A 17438-nucleotide genomic window follows, 5' to 3' on the forward strand; every position below is an offset into this window, starting at 1 on the left:
AATCATTACAATAACCTTAATAACCTTAGAACAGAAAGTTCGGTAAGGTTTTTCCACGCACCCAAAGGATTGAACCAATATCCTGTGGTTTTGTCAAACACAATTGCAATTGCACATTTGCTTTTTCCTGTCTAACCTTTTTTTTTTTTTTTTTCCGTAACAGGGATGGAATTCCCAGCATTTTATGGTAAGAATTCGTGCTTTATTTGTAGTTACACTGACAATACTTGTCAGAATGAAATTTCCGCTGAAAAACAAAAGTCTATCTGTAGAAATTGTTTGGGGATTTTAACTGTTAAAGACCACAGGACAGTTGACTATTGTAGCCTAATTCCTTTAATAATATTACAACAACAAAAAGCTGAACAAAAGAACTATACACTGGACACAATTGGAAAAAAAACATTTTACAGACAAATTTGTTGAACAGTATATGCATGCTTTTCAACTGACTGAGTACAATGAAACACCACGTCCTCATATAGTGAGCTTGGTCCTCTTGAATTTAAAAAAAAAAAAAAAAAAAGAAAAAAGCTGCATCACTTGGAGCTTGTAATTATTTTTACTAGGGTGCTATATCTGACCACCATTTGTCACAGTGGACATCTTTACCACAACGCATAGTGTCTGCACAGCTCACAGGGCATCTGCAAAGTTCACGATGGACTTTACAAGTGCTGCTGTCTGCAGTGGGACGAACTAAAGAACAAAGAGAAGGATTGGAAAGAACAATCTGATCAATCTGGCAGTGCGATGCCAGGGTGTGGGGGGGGGGGCAGTTGGCGGGGCGTGTGAGCAGAGGAACATGCTTTTTTTTTGCCCTACAAGAATAAAAGCAGCTCTCCCATTTATTAATTTTTTGTCAGGCAAATTGATGCACTTAAAATCTTTTCTGTGACAGAAACATGTTTATGAAGTTATTCTTTGCTGTATGGTGGTCTATATATTTTTTTCCTTTTTTTAATGTTTATAAGGCAGTACTTAGAACAATTTTATAGACAAATTATACTATTTATCGTCGCCATGGAGAGTTGGGGGTGGCACAAACTGTTTTCTTCTTGCTTGAGTGGCGGTGCAACAGGAAATAAATGAGAAGCACTGACCTAAACACATAAAGAACATACTGTAATAAGAGAACGAAAACGAATGCAAAGAAAAACAGTTTTTCCTATATTTTTTGCTTCACTTCAATGGACACTGAGCTGCTCCTTCTGGTGTGTGCACCTTGGCCATCTTGGGGCAGTAGAATAGAGAATTTACATTTTCTCTGCGGTAACATTAGTTGCTCTTCACACAGGATATATGCCTGTGAGCATTGTAATATCATCCATCTACATGTGTCACTCCATTTTATGCGTTCAAATAGCCATCTCTTATAAGAGTCATCACGCCACAGCAACGATGCTATTGTTAGTCGATTTCCCATTATGCATTAGCGTTATGCCAGCGGACTTTAAGGCAAAGTTATGTGGTTGTTTTAAATACATGTAATTTTCTTTGTTTTGTGTTTAGTTTGATGGTAAATTAATTGGCAATAAACATCTTAAAGCCTCTTGTCTGAAGAATACTTCTGCCACACTGCTGCTTAATGTGAAGTGTGTTGAGTTGAGTTCATTGTCAACAAACACACAGCGCTCATATCGTAAGTTTTTGCTCGTAAGATAAAGCAAAATAATAAAAAAAGGAAAAACGGCCTACCGGCTTGTAACTCGAAAAATTCAAGTCACTTGTATCTCAAGGCATCACTGTATATAAAGAAATAGCATACATGCAAAATTGAATTTCAATTTAAGATTGCACAGATCCAGCAAGGATAGTCATCAAATGAACATCCACACGTTTGTCAATAATTAGTTAGTTAGTGATGCTCTGTCTCAGTTTGTTCTGAACAAGTTATTGAGGGAGCGACTGCAGCAGCCTTTTACGACCTCACTAAGAACAAACTACAAAATGGAAAGACATGATCCAACAGTCCTTAAAACATTATAGGGTTTGCTTTGGAAAAATTTCCTTACAGTAGCAAGTGTGACTGCCTAATACACAGTCGTACTGAGTGTTAAGGTGCTATGTTATGGCGCCGCAGCATTTTGATAACAGAAGCTGGTAACATTAGATGTGTGTTTGCACTTCTGCCATTTGACGCCCCTCTGATGTCGATAAAGATGCCACTGACCCGCAACTAAAAATCCTACGCACACACATCATTGAGACAGCTCGTCGGTGATTGACAGCAAAGCAAACCATCTGTTAGTATGATCATTAAGAGATGGTTTATTCTCAAGAATGAATTCAATTGACTGACTTGTTTGATCAAACTGTCATATGGGGCAATCTGTGTTATTTTAAACAAGCCAGTCTCACTATGCGGCCAGTTGTCATCTAAATCAAGCAGCAGCCTTCAAAATATCAAGTAAGACCACACCTCCTCACCCCTTAAGCTCCCGTCTTTTCACACACTAATCCCAAGAGAGCCGCCAGAAGATGGACATCTAGCCGGGGTCCATATCCAACAACTAACTTGTTGGACGCATAAGATACCGGTACTCTTAAACAAAATCTGAAGAATTATTAGCCCAAAACATGGATTGTCTGGTATGTTCATTCTTTTGAATAAATATTCTATAGTATCTCAATGATTGCCCAATGAAGACAATAATACAAATTCACCAAAAGGGGGTAACTGAATGACTAAAATGAATTGACAAAAAGGGATGCCCAAACATATTTCATGTAGAATCGACATTCAACATAAGAATATAGCTGGGTCATACAAACTCAACTCAAGAAGCACACCCCCCAAAAAACTTGTGTAGTTGAATTCAAAACTTTCAAATGGATGTCACTGGGTTACTTGTCAATTCAGACGGGAATGTTGCTCACCACTTACCTTGGTTAGTTATCCTTAAAGCAGTTGTTGCTCCTTGACAAATAAAGCAACTGTCAGACGAAGTTCAAAAGGCCATAAAAACACAATAAGCCTCTTGGGCATGTGGCTTTGGCCTGAGCATCAACACTGGCCTGGTGCTATATTTGAGTTTTGCCCTAATAAGACGCAAGATTTCAGAGCGGGTATCGTGTGACACATTTTTATTGGAGACAGAAGCTCAGTATATCTTGTGGGTAACCCCTTTAGAATTTCTTCTTGTTTTTCACTGCTGTAAGTTGATCCGTTTTCCAATGGCAGCAGTCCCTAGTTTGTCTCCACACCGTTTTCAATTGTGCTGGCCGAGTGCCACATTCTTGGCAAAAACCCTTGGCTTACTGAGACCATCTTCGACCGCGTCGCCTATACCTAGGGCATGTTGAAAGAAATGGGACGATAGAACAAAGTCGAACCCAAAACACTCGTCTTCAAGAAAGTGCAACTGGAATGCATCACTCGGCAAGGTACATTTAGGGATTGTCTGTGACCGCCCTGCGCGTCCCTTAAGAGGAAGAAACGAGAATAGCTGCTGGCACTGCTGTGAGAATGAATCCCTTGGCAATCCACCCTTTCTTCAAAGCTCCATGGCACTGATTCATTTTAATAATTTCTGACTTGTATGGACTCTGAAACAGTATATGGGTGAGATTTTATAGCTCCTCCAAAGCATAGCAAGGGACCGCTGCTGCGCCAGGGAGCATTACACAGAGCTATCAGTCACACCTTTGGCCTGTCTGCACCTGCTCACTTAACCTTCAGCAGAATCTACATACACTCCATATTCATGTAGTTGAGTTGCAGATACAGCAATTTTCACCAACAATAGACTATGGTTACACCATTTACATGCATTGCATTTTCAGATCAAAAATGAACAATTTTATACTTTAAATCACTGCCTCCTCTTAGCAAGACACAACTGCAACCAATTCTTGAGCAAGCTATATATTCATTATAGTCGATATAATCGAATTATATCATCTAATTACATCCTTTGGGGTGAACCCAATTGGCGTCATGAATACAACAAGGAAGATGTATAAATATTTCATATGGCAGCAAGACATAGGAACTACTTCTCAAGTAGCATGCCAAGCAACATGACCAAATAGAGCAAGGTACATGTGATGGCATCCTATCCTACAGTATAAAAGGCAGCGGAAGAATCCATCCATGACAGACATCCATCGAAGGTAGGTTGCTCAAAAGCTAAGCTAAAGCTACAGTCATTATGTTACAAGAGGCTGGTAAAACCTCCAGTTAACATTTGTGTCCACTAAATAATTCTGTTAAGTGGAGGAAGAATAAAAATGAGTTTAAGATAAAAGATTTTGAATGAATGATTTTTTTTTTTTTTTCATCCATTTGACTTTGAGTATTGTGAAGGTAAACGGTATATTGTAAAACGGCTCGGTGAGCCTCACTCTATGTCTATTTTTTTTTTCACAGTCTGCTCTGAAGCCTCCCAGAATTTCTTCATACGTGGTGGTGTCCTCAAAGGTAAATTAGCTATACATTTGGAGTATAAGGTAACATAATAATCAACTTACTATGCTTTAAAATGTTATACCGTAGTCATAACATGGAATTCATAGCTGTTATTTCGTGTGTTTAGCTAGAAGAAGATCCCTGCTGTGTTACATGAAAAGTAGAATTCATTGCTGAACATCTGGCCTGTCCAACTTTGTTGACAAAAATGAATGATTATTTGTTTTGTTGCTTGTAGTAAACGGTCATCATGAGCGACCCGGAAATGGAATGCTTCGGACCGGCGTCCGTTTTCCTCCGGAAGCCAGAACGTGAGCGAATTGAAGCTCAGAACACACCCTTTGATGCCAAAACAGCCTACTTTGTGACTGAAGCCACCGAGATGTACCTCAAGGGCAAACTGGTGAAGAAAGAAGGTGGTAAAGCTACCGTGGAGGCGGCCGGAGGGAAGGTGAGAGTCAAAGAAAAGAAAATGTCAACTAACGCTTTGAAAGTAAACTCTGATCTGAGGCAAAAATTGACTCGGTTACCTGCAAGTGAAGAAAACCCTTTCCATCCAAAATGCGTTTCATTCGGTACAATCTCTTTCATTTAGGCACACAGCTTAAGAGTTCATATCTGTGGCACTTGTGTCTCTTTGACAGAGTCTCACTGTAAAGGAGGATGAAATATTCCCAATGAATCCACCCAAGTTTGACAAGATTGAGGACATGGCCATGATGACCCACCTCAGCGAGCCTTCTGTGCTGTATAACCTCAAAGAGCGCTATGCAGCATGGATGATCTACGTGAGTTCCGTTCAAAAGAGACAATGGGCCCAAATTGCCTCATGATTCGACATGAATGATTTTTAACACACCATATGGTTTTCCAGACCTACTCCGGGCTGTTCTGCGTCACTGTCAACCCCTACAAGTGGCTCCCAGTGTACGACGCAGTTGTCGTATCAGGATACAGAGGCAAAAAGAGGATTGAGGCTCCACCCCACATCTTCTCCATCTCAGACAACGCCTATCAGTTCATGCTCCAAGGTAATTTGAAAAGAAAGCTTCTTTTGATGGTTTAGTGATCCAACAGTGTTCATTTCAAGAGACGGTTTTAAAAGCAGACATACATTTGACCATGGCTTGCGCAGTTAACTTAATGCGCTTAATGCAAACACAGTCGATGTGTATTCAACCACACTGCACTTCACAGCAGTAGAGGGAGATTGCTTACCAAAACAAAAAACTCTTACCTCATTATTACTTTAAAAGTCCATAAGAGCAGCCATACAAACTGGTGTAAACCGTTTTTGATGTCTTACAGATAAGGAAAACCAATCAATCCTGATTACGTAAGTGCAAACAAAGTTCTATATTTAGTTGCATTACACCTACTGTTACACTCTTTTTTAATGAACTGCCTTTGAATCCATTTTGTAACCCAGCGGAGAATCTGGTGCAGGAAAGACTGTGAACACCAAACGTGTCATCCAGTACTTTGCGACAATCGCAGTGGCTGGAGGAAAGAAGCAAGAGCAAGCTGCTGGCAAAATGCAGGTGAAGACTGATGACTATATTTCCTTTCAAACATGACACTCGGAATCAAAAGCAGTCACTGCATGTTTTGTGGGTGATTGGCAACTGTGCTGTCTTCTCTAGGGTTCACTGGAAGATCAAATCATTGCAGCTAACCCCTTGCTGGAAGCCTATGGTAATGCCAAGACTGTGAGGAATGACAATTCATCACGATTCGTAAGTTTTTGGAATATTCATTTCATAAAAAAAGATTTCATCAAATCACAATGATAATATTTGACTGAAAAAAATGTGAATTGGTTTCCGCATAGGGTAAATTCATCAGGATTCATTTTGGAACCACTGGCAAGCTGGCTTCAGCTGATATTGAAACATGTAAGCTCCGTTATTGAAAACTCCTTTTGCAGTATCAACTTCATGTGCTGGAGGGTTTAATTTTCTTTTTCAACATGAATCCGTACAGACCTGCTGGAGAAGTCTCGTGTGACTTTCCAACTGTCAGCTGAGAGGAGCTACCATATCTTCTATCAGCTCATGACTGGCCACAAACCCGATCTTATTGGTATGGATAAGTGGATAATATTGATACATTATTACAACTGAGTCTATTCCTGCATACACATATATGCTAATGTACATGATTATTGCAGAGGCACTCCTGATCACCACAAATCCATATGACTACCCAATGGTCAGTCAAGGTGAAATCACTGTCAAGAGTATCAATGACATTGAAGAATTCATCGCAACTGATGTGAGCGTTAACTATTCAGGCATAAGCACATTGTCAAACTAGTGGTTGCATTGGTGTTTTAATTGTATGCGATTTCTTTGCAGACTGCCATTGACATTTTGGGATTCACCGGAGATGAAAAGGCGGCAATGTACAAGCTGACTGGAGCTGTCATGCATCATGGCAACATGAAGTTCAAGCAGAAGCAAAGAGAGGAACAGGCCGAGCCTGACGGCACTGAGGGTAGGAAATATAAGCCGTTCAAAAGAAAATTCTATCAAAAGAAAATTCTATCACTTTTTCTTTCAATGTACGTTTTTTTTTTAAAATATTATTGCTTTTCACTTTCAGTGGCAGATAAAATCGCCTACCTCATGGGTCTGAACTCTGCTGACTTGCTCAAAGCTCTGTGCTATCCCAGAGTGAAGGTCGGGAATGAATATGTGACTAAGGGCCAGACTGTGCCACAGGTATACGGGGGAAAAATTTTCTCACAAATAAAATTGACATAACGCATTCAAATGACATCTTCACATGTGTACCCTTTCCTTGTCACTTAAGGTACATAATTCAGTCTCAGCCCTTAGCAAATCAGTCTATGAGAAAATGTTCTTGTGGATGGTGGTCAGAATCAACGAGATGTTGGACACCAAGCAGCCCAGAAGCTTCTTCATTGGTGTCTTGGACATTGCTGGTTTTGAAATCTTTGATGTAAGTACGCATACAGTATAAAATACATCCGGAACTCAGTCAAAATTTCGTTCACTTTAAAACTGGTGTTGATGTTTTCTTCATGTGTCAGTTCAACAGCTTGGAGCAGCTTTGCATCAACTTCACCAATGAAAAACTGCAACAGTTTTTCAACCACCACATGTTCGTCCTGGAGCAAGAGGAGTACAAGAAAGAGGGAATCGAATGGGAGTTCATTGACTTCGGCATGGACTTGGCTGCCTGCATTGAGCTTATTGAGAAGGTATACAAGAAAACTCTCTTTACTTTGGAATAAATATGTTCGATCCAGTAGTAAAAGACCAATTTGATTTCAGCCAATGGGCATCTTCTCCATCCTTGAAGAGGAGTGCATGTTCCCCAAGGCTTCAGACGTAACCTTCAAGAACAAGCTGTATGATCAGCATCTTGGCAAAAGTGCTCCCTTCCAGAAGCCCAAGCCTGCCAAAGGCAAAGCTGAGGCCCACTTCGCGCTTGTTCACTACGCTGGCACTGTTGACTACAATGTCACCGGCTGGCTGGACAAGAACAAGGACCCCCTGAATGACTCTGTTGTTCAGCTCTACCAGAAGTCCTCTGTGAAGCTTTTGGCTCACCTCTATGCCGCACATGCTGGAGCTGAAGGTAAAGTCATACAGTATGTCATCAAAATGTACATATTACAGTATGTTTCTGGCTTTTTACACTGCACTGGTAAACTTGTATGGGTTTTGAAAAAGGCTGCAACAAAAACATACATGCAATGTTCAATTTACAGCCGAGTCTGGTGGCAAAAAGGGCAAGAAGAAGGGTGGCTCTTTCCAGACTGTGTCTGCTCTTTTCAGAGTAAGCGTCACTCCAAAAAATATGTGCATCAAATACTATGGCCTCCACTAATTATGCATCAAAATTGCTTTTTTCACATTTCAGGAGAATTTGGGCAAGCTGATGACCAACTTAAGAAGCACCCATCCTCATTTCGTGCGTTGTTTGATTCCAAATGAAAGCAAGACCCCAGGTACAGTCTCTAATATTATGATTACAACAGTACAACAACAAAAACTCAACTGAATTTAACTCATTTTTCAAGGTTTGATGGAGAACCACCTGGTCATCCATCAGCTGAGATGTAATGGTGTGCTGGAGGGTATCAGAATTTGCAGAAAGGGTTTCCCTAGCAGAATCCTCTATGGTGACTTCAAGCAGAGGTAACGATTCATATCAGACAGCATTCACGTGAGTTCCTTAGTTACTAGAAATAACCATCAACCTCTCTCCAATCAGATACAAAGTGTTGAACGCCAGTGTGATTCCTGAGGGACAATTCATCGACAACAAAAAGGCTTCAGAGAAACTCTTGAGCTCTATTGACGTCGACCAGTCTCAGTACAAATTTGGACACACAAAGGTAATTTGTTTCTCTGGGATGAACGTGAACCTCTCAACGCAGTACTCCAACACATCCTTCATTGTATGACTGCTGTCTTTCAGGTGTTCTTCAAAGCCGGTCTGCTGGGTACACTTGAGGAGATGCGAGATGAAAAACTCGCAATCCTGGTGACCATGACACAGGCTCTCTGCAGAGGCTACGTCATGAGGAAGGAGTTTGTCAAGATGATGGAGAGGAGGTACGATGTTTAGATATTTTTATGGCATCGATAAGTAATTGACATTATTCCCTATTTTAATTCTAACTGTTGATTTGTGTTTGCTTGCTCTTCTCAGGGAGGCCATCTACTCCATCCAGTACAACATCCGCTCATTCACGAATGTCAAACACTGGCCATGGATGAAGCTGTACTTCAAGATTAAGCCTCTTCTGAAGAGTGCTGAAGCTGAAAAGGAGATGGCCACCATGAAAGAGGACTTTGAAAAAACCAAGGAGGACCTCGCAAAGGCATTGGCCAAGAAGAAGGAACTGGAGGAGAAGATGGTTTCTCTCCTGCAGGAGAAGAATGACTTGCAGCTCCAGATTCAGTCTGTATGTTGAACATGAAGTTATTTATGAATGTATTTACTTTATAAGGAATTATTTGTTAAAATTGTTTGTCATTGTGATACCAGGATGGTGAAACCCTTGCTGATGCAGAGGAAAGGTGTGAGGGTCTCATCAAGGCCAAAATCCAGCTTGAGGCAAAAGTCAAAGAGGCTTCTGAGAGGCTGGAGGATGAGGAAGAGGTGAACGCTGAGCTGACAGCGAAGAAGAGGAAGCTGGAGGACGAATGCTCCGAGTTGAAGAAAGACATCGATGACTTGGAGCTTACCCTGGCTAAGGTTGAGAAGGAGAAGCATGCCACCGAGAACAAGGTTTGCTCTTTGTAATCTTTTGAACTTGACAATTCATTCAGAATACTGTAATCACTTAAATTAACTTGAATTAACTTGTGCAGGTCAAAAACCTGACTGAGGAGATGGCCACTCTGGATGAGTCCATTGCCAAGTTGTCCAAAGAGAAGAAAGCCCTCCAAGAGGCCCATCAACAGACCCTGGATGACCTTCAGGCAGAGGAAGACAAAGTCAACACTCTGACAAAGGCCAAGACTAAGCTGGAGCAACAAGTGGATGATGTGAGTCATTACAGATTTATCCTGCATGAAAGATTACTTATCAATACAACAACAACAACAACAATGTTAATGATAATGACAACAATAACAATACACCATGCTCACAACAGCTTGAAGGTTCCCTGGAGCAAGAAAAGAAGCTCCGCATGGATCTTGAGCGATCCAAGAGGAAGCTGGAAGGAGATCTGAAGCTGGCCCATGAGACCATCATGGATCTGGAGAATGACAAGCAGCAGTCCGATGAGAAAATCAAGAAGTGAGGGAAAACTGACTCTCAGAGCCATAACAATGAATAAGAGTTGTATGTCTTCACTGTGAGTGAACTATAAGGCTTGTCATAGGTCACATCCCAGTGGCGACTAAACAGTATTTTAGATGGTCAGGAAATATCATACTTGTGATTATGACAATGCTCTACAATTGCTTTTGTGCTTCAACTAATTCAGGATTTTAAAAACATACTAATGAAGTTGTATCGTTACACAGGAAGGACTTTGAATCAAGCCAGCTTCTTAGCAAGATTGAGGATGAACAATCCCTCAGTGCTCAGCATCAAAAGAAGATCAAAGAACTTCAGGTTGGTTAACGGATGTTAAACTCCCCATTGTGGTGGCAACCCTGACTTCATTGCACTACTTTTGTCATTTTGTGATTGCAAACAACAGGCCCGTATTGAGGAGCTTGAGGAGGAGATTGAAGCCGAGCGGGCTGCTCGCGCCAAGGTGGAGAAGCAGAGGTCTGATCTCTCCAGGGAACTTGAGGAGATCAGTGAGCGACTGGAAGAGGCCGGTGGAGCCACCGCCGTTCAAATCGAGATGAACAAGAAGCGCGAGTCAGAGTTCCAGAAGCTGCGTCGCGACCTGGAAGAGTCCACCCTGCAGCACGAGGCCACCGCCGCCGCTCTCCGCAAGAAGCAGGCCGACAGCGTGGCTGAGCTCGGGGAACAGATCGATAACCTTCAGCGGGTCAAACAGAAGCTGGAGAAGGAGAAGAGTGAATACAAGATGGAGATTGACGACCTCAGCAGCAACATGGAGAATATCTCCAAGTCAAAGGTTAACCACTACCGTTTAGTTCATGGCAGTCAACACACAAAATACACAACTATTTCTTTTAGTGTGGCAATGGCTCCTCAATGTATAATGTTTCCTATAAAATCTCATTTTAGACTAACCTGGAGAAAATGTGCCGTTCACTTGAGGATCAACTGAGTGAGCTGAAGTCCAAAAATGATGAACATGTGAGACAGCTCAATGATGTTGGTGTCCATAGGGCTAGACTGCAAACAGAACATGGTGAGAGTCAACTACAGTGTCTTTGTCCATACTCATGTTTGCTTCAAGGATGTCAGGTAGGAAAAGCAATCTTTTTCTCTTAGGTGAAATCAGTCGCCAGCTGGAGGAGAAAGAGGCCCTCATCTCTCAGCTGACAAGGAGCAAGCAGGCTAACATTCAGCAGATTGAGGAGCTCAAGAGGCACGTTGAAGAGGAAGTTAAAGTATGTGATCATTTCAACGAAAGGTTTTCTGCTAAACCTCAGTTGAGTGAAACAGCACTTTCTGAGTTTTCTAACATTCCATAAAAATCTCTCCTTTTCAAAAGTCCAAGAACGCCCTGGCCCACGCTGTCCAGTCCTCCCGTCACGACTGCGACCTGCTGCGAGAGCAGTATGAGGAGGAACTAGAGGCCAAGGCAGAGCTCCAGAGGGCATTGTCCAAGGCCAACAGTGAGGTGGCTCAGTGGAGAACCAAATATGAGACTGATGCTATTCAGCGCACTGAGGAGCTGGAGGAGGCCAAGTAAGTCAGGACAACCACACCATTGGTCACACGAGTAATGTTTCATTATCATGATATTTACATAAAACACTTTGATTAGGAAAAAGCTTGCCCAGCGTCTCCAGGATGCAGAGGAGTCCATCGAGGCAGTGAACGCAAAATGCGCTTCTCTTGAAAAGACCAAACAGAGACTTCATTGTGAAGTGGAAGATCTGATGATTGATGTGGAGAGAGCCAATGCTCTGGCTGCCGCCCTCGACAAGAAGCAGAGGAACTTTGACAAGGTTTGTTTAGATTATGCTTGGTGCCATCCAAGCAAACGATTAATGAATGTGCCTTTTAAATGTTTTTAGATTCTTGCTGAGTGGAAGCAGAAATATGAAGAGAGCCAGGCCGAACTGGAGGGAGCTCTAAAGGAGGCCCGCTCTCTCAGCACTGAAATGTTCAAGATGAAGAATTCATATGAAGAAGCTCTGGACCATCTGGAGACCCTCAAGAGGGAGAACAAAAATCTGCAACGTGAGCCAAAATATTGTCCTGAATCATTAAAATACACATTTCTGTATTTTCTATACTTGGTTTTTTCTCATAAAACTGATCAAATTAAAAGAGGGTGTGCCCCCTCTGTAAACGTTACATAGTTAAGGTAATGTAACAGCTGCAGTGAAAACAATTGTATTCGCACATTACTCTGTTTCGCAGTATGCTTTGAAGCGTGACAGAATCTTGAATCACTGCTTTCCAACACTCACAGGGAATAAATGTAATTAATAATTTCGCAAAGTAGTACTATCACCATGGAGCAGGAATCATCATCGAGTAGAATTCAACAAATAAAATAAAAGTCCCCTATTGTGATGCTTTATTACAGAGGAGATCTCAGACCTAACGGAACAAATTGGTCAGACCGGAAAGACCATTCACGAACTGGAGAAAGGCAAAAAGATCGTGGAAACTGAGAAGTGTGAACTGCAGTCCTCTCTTGAAGAGGCAGAGGTATGGTTCAGGGAAAGAAAAACATGTATAGAATTTTCAAGAATGCGGGAACGACAGCAAAAACGTGCTTTGTTTGATTGATTTTGTCAAGGCGACACTTGAGCACGAGGAGTCCAAGATTCTCCGCATTCAGCTCGAACTGACCCAGGTCAAGGGTGAGATCGACAGAAAGCTTGCAGAGAAGGATGAGGAGATGGAGCAGATCAAGAGGAACAGTCAGCGTGTGATCGAGTCCATGCAGACCACTTTGGATGCTGAGGTCAGGAGCAGGAATGATGCTCTGAGGCTGAAGAAGAAGATGGAGGGAGACCTGAATGAGATGGAGATTCAGCTGAGCCATGCCAACCGCCAGGCGGCTGAAGCCCAGAAACAGCTGAGGAATGTCCAGGGACAACTCAAGGTACATCCTATTTTTTACTTTTTTTTAATTCATGGTTAAAGATGGAAGTCTTTGTGTTGCACCTAGTCCGAACCTGCTCTTTCAACCTTCATTTAGGATGCTCAACTGCACCTTGATGAAGCAATTAGAGGTCAGGAAGAAATGAGAGAGCAGGTTGCCATGGTGGAGCGTAGGAACAACCTGATGCTGGCTGAGATCGAGGAGCTGAGAGCTGCTCTGGAGCAGACTGAGAGAAGCCGCAAAGTGGCTGAAGCTGAGCTGGTTGATGCCAGCGAGCGTGTGACGCTGCTGCACTCTCAGGTAAACGCGTAAAACATATAAGCCAACACCGAAACAGTGACGGAGAGTATCAAATAGCTTGATACCGACTCTTACTCAACTGAAACTCTATTTTCAGAATACCAGCCTTATCAACACCAAGAAGAAGCTGGAAGCTGATCTTGTCCAAGTCCAAGGTGAAGTGGAGGATGCTGTGCAGGAATCAAGAAATGCTGAAGACAAGGCCAAGAAGGCCATCACTGATGTGAGTCACCTTGTTGCAATAGAATGAAACTAATCTTGGAATCTTTCAACTTCCATTATCATCGGGGTTGTACTACGACTCACTGTTAAGGTTTTAATTCAGAACACAAGAGAATGAGATAACCTGCCCTAACTATTTTTCAGATAGAGACTGAATGGTAAAATAAGTGAAATGAGTAAAGCCTGATACCCTCTCTCTTATTTCACAATACTTCAGGCTGCCATGATGGCAGAGGAGCTGAAGAAGGAGCAAGACACCAGCGCTCATTTGGAGAGGATGAAGAAGAACCTGGAGGTGACAGTCAAAGACCTGCAGCACCGCCTGGATGAGGCCGAGAGCCTGGCCCTGAAAGGTGGCAAGAAGCAGCTCCAGAAACTGGAGACTCGGGTAGGTTGTCCAGAAGAACAAAACATTTTCTTGTCCTATACTGGGAGATTTGTGGTTTGACAAGATTGAACCACTTTCGCCCAAAGGTTCGTGAACTGGAGAGTGAGGTTGATGCCGAGCAACGTCGTGGTGCTGAGGCAGTCAAGGGTGTACGCAAATATGAGAGAAGAGTTAAGGAGCTGACCTATCAGGTAGGTCGAAACATCATCAACTTATGCAAATGTCTGCACTATTGTGACCAATAGATCACGCCGAGGGGCAAAAGAGTGGTTTTAAGATGAGTATTGTAACTTACAATAGACCGAGGAGGACAAGAAGAATGTCTACAGACTCCAGGACCTGGTAGACAAGCTCCAGATGAAGGTGAAGGTCTACAAGAGGCAGTCAGAGGAGTCTGTAAGTATCCCGGATGATTCCACTATGGTGTTCTCTTTGGAACAATCGAGCAACGTTATAACCGAACTCTTGCCTCTGGTACAGGAGGAGCAGGCCAACTCTCACCTGACCAGGTACAGGAAGGTTCAGCATGAGATGGAGGAGGCTCAGGAGAGAGCCGACATCGCTGAGTCCCAGGTCAACAAGCTGAGGGCAAAAAGCCGAGAAATGGTTAAGGTAATAACAAATGGTCTTGTCAAAGTAAAACTCCCTAACCTGAGCACATCTCCAAATTTTGACCAATGTGGGTTTTTTCTCTCCACACCACTGTCATTGCAGAGCAAGGAAGCTGAAGAGTGAGCGGGGAATCAACGTGATGCAGCAAGAGTCATATAATATGATTTTCTTGTTGTTGAACATGTGACTCTGTCAATAAAGGTAGAGAGCTTGCAGCACTCAGTGTTATGCTCCTTCTTTTTGCTTCCTTACACAAGTTCCGGTGATGAGAGGAATCAGGCAGCGCAACTTAAGACATCACCAAAATACCAAAATTTGTCCATTTTATTCTTATTCTCTCACACATTTGCAAACTGTTTCTTGTGGAGTACAAAGACAAAGTCATTGGCCACAAAGGTACTGCTTGACGCACTTAAAGGGATAACTAAATAGACATATTATTTACCCATATGGGATACATTAATGTGCATTGTGAAAATCTCACTTTGAGCACCACCACTTCAATGCCCCTGTCAGTCATGGGCTCTTAGAATGTCATCACCTTTCTCCCCGTCGCAGAGGTAAAATAATTGATGAAGGCTTTACCCCAACTTCACACAGTGCATCAACAGGTACTGACCCAAACAGTTCAACAAAATAGATTCAGGAATAACTCTAATATGAGACCCCACCTGAGAGAACAGGTGTCTTAGCCAACAAAACCAAACATTAACAGCCACAAAGAAGTGGCCTTGGTATTAAGAAACAGAGGCGGAAGTAAGTGACAATATGTTTCAGTCAAAACTATGTCTCAAGTCTTAACCAAGTCTCAAAAAGTTCCAAATTACTGTGGCAAAAACCGAGCGAGTCAAGTCGAGTCCAAGCCTTTCATATTACCATTCTCTTTTCCCCGATTTTATCAAAAAGTAAATCATTGAATCAAAATACAATCTTCATCGGAGCTCCCTCCATGATACTTACTTCCTGAGGGAGGTTCTACACTTTGCATCATGGCATAGTGGTCAATTGCCATGCACTACACTAGAAACAAAAATCTTTCAAAAACTAAACAAATGCCAAATCAAACTTGTACCTTGAAACTGCTGATTTTCAAATGTGAACAGGCACAACTTGTCAAGTCATCTCATTCAAGTCAAGTCAAGTCTTGTGAATACCAAGTAAAAATCAGTATATCAAAAGTTTTAGCAAAGTAGGTCTAAAAGCTAAAATTAGTCTGACTCGACTCAAGTCATGTGAATTGAGTCCCACACCTTTGGTTAGGATGGCATTTAGTGACTAGTGCCCATTCACTACATAAAATGAACATTCCAGTTATTCATGAAGCATTCCAGGTGGGTAACCATGTTTGATTAGAACTTGCTTCCCGATTTGTGCCATTCACAATAAGTAAATAATTTGCACAGGCGCAGTACAATTCAAATATCAGCAACATAGTTAGAGCATCACCAACATCGTGTACTTTCTTTTTACATGACACATTTTTACAGCAACATTGTATTGCATTGATTTGCGTTTTACTGTTTTAGTTCTTTAAAATACAAACATTGCACAACAAAATGGAGACCTATCTGAGCTTCAAAACCAAATTAGACCAAACTACCATCTTAAAGCCGAACAACTTGGAAATCAAACTAGGCTATAGTGAAGCTCAATTGATGACTGAGCATAACTATTGAATTTTTTTGATGTGTTTCAAAAATTGCCAGAGACCTAACTAATTTCACAAGTTAATAAATTGTGTTGGACTCCAATAACAATAACCAAATACGTTTATTTGAAATGAGAGTTCAGCAGATATAGCTTCTCAATGAAAAAGCACTACAACGCCCAGGGTTTTTTACAACTTTTTTTTTGCAACAACTATTGAACGACAAATCTGGGTGATATATGACAAACAACTCTGCTGGCTACAAGTAGATGACTTTAATTTGTAAATTGGCCATTCCTTGTCAAAATAGCAGGTGATATGGCGGGGTGACATCGTCAAATGCAAAGCATAGCAAGTAGTCAAATGACAGCCTTCTGGGCGTTCTAGTGTGGGATAGTAGCATTTAATAAGGAGATGCTAATTTAGCTAAATATGTTATGCTAAAACATATTTTTCCCACCTACACGTGAATTCAGCCTATCGTTTCCTATTTGCTTCAAAATTCTCCTCCTTTTCACTGTATTTCTGTACTCCTTCTGATAATGCCCCCAAGATTACCACAAGACGGCGCCAAAGCCATATCAAATATAAAAATAATGCATTGGGGCCATCTTGTGGCAAGGCGAAAGCACTATCTACGTGGAGAGTAGTGATTTGGTGCCATCTTGTGGCATCTATATACAATTACTGTATACAACTTTTTGTGGGGTCGGTGGGGGGTAAATTATGCGTCGTTTTTTTGCTTTTGACAGCAGAGGTTTGTATAGCTTTCCTATGACGCAAAAAAATATATATATTGTGGTAATTGAATTATTTATGAATGTTAACGAAACGTACAGCTGAGATTTATGTGACAATTAAATAAAAATAAATTGCTTCCTATAGCCTTACAAACTAAATACGTATTAGTTCATACAGCTCACGCCCTGCACCTATCAACTGTTTAGTGATTGAATCACCTCACACTGATGTTACAAGATGACGCCACTGCAATATTTATCATAATTTAATACTGTTAAAAACTCTGACTGCTTTAAAATCCGAGGTAACACATTCGGACAGTTGAATTTTTCAACACAATTTTGGGACAGCTGTCAAAAATGGTGACCGCTTGGAGAATGCCTTTGAACCATAAACGCTCAGTGGGGACAGGTGA

At 41.6% G+C, this 17438-nt stretch overlaps 1 protein-coding gene across 1 annotated transcript; it reads left to right on the top strand.

The window, feature by feature from the left end:
- Window positions 1–4373: 4373 nt before the first annotated feature.
- LOC147142166 (myosin heavy chain, fast skeletal muscle-like) lies at window positions 4374–14852 on the top strand. The gene is made up of 40 exons (XM_086039472.1): window positions 4374–4423; window positions 4650–4862; window positions 5056–5199; window positions 5286–5442; window positions 5720–5747; window positions 5841–5952; window positions 6055–6147; window positions 6243–6306; window positions 6395–6493; window positions 6582–6685; window positions 6769–6907; window positions 7016–7134; window positions 7226–7375; window positions 7467–7637; window positions 7711–8017; window positions 8151–8218; window positions 8303–8390; window positions 8463–8580; window positions 8657–8780; window positions 8864–9000; window positions 9098–9353; window positions 9437–9679; window positions 9763–9939; window positions 10050–10195; window positions 10426–10516; window positions 10605–10994; window positions 11108–11234; window positions 11318–11436; window positions 11541–11737; window positions 11817–12000; window positions 12070–12235; window positions 12588–12712; window positions 12804–13112; window positions 13209–13412; window positions 13510–13635; window positions 13852–14022; window positions 14109–14213; window positions 14323–14418; window positions 14503–14634; window positions 14737–14852. The coding sequence occupies exons 2-40, from the start codon at window positions 4662–4664 to the stop codon at window positions 14755–14757; spliced, it is 5808 nt and encodes a 1935-aa protein (XP_085895598.1). The 5' UTR covers window positions 4374–4423; window positions 4650–4661; the 3' UTR covers window positions 14758–14852.
- The last annotated feature ends 2586 nt before the right edge of the window (window positions 14853–17438 follow it).

Source organism: Filicampus tigris, chromosome 9 (genome assembly GCF_054856515.1).
Source record: "Filicampus tigris isolate MCC_2025a chromosome 9, RoL_Ftig_1.0, whole genome shotgun sequence".
In the NCBI taxonomy this organism is placed as follows: Eukaryota; Metazoa; Chordata; class Actinopteri; order Syngnathiformes; family Syngnathidae; genus Filicampus; species Filicampus tigris.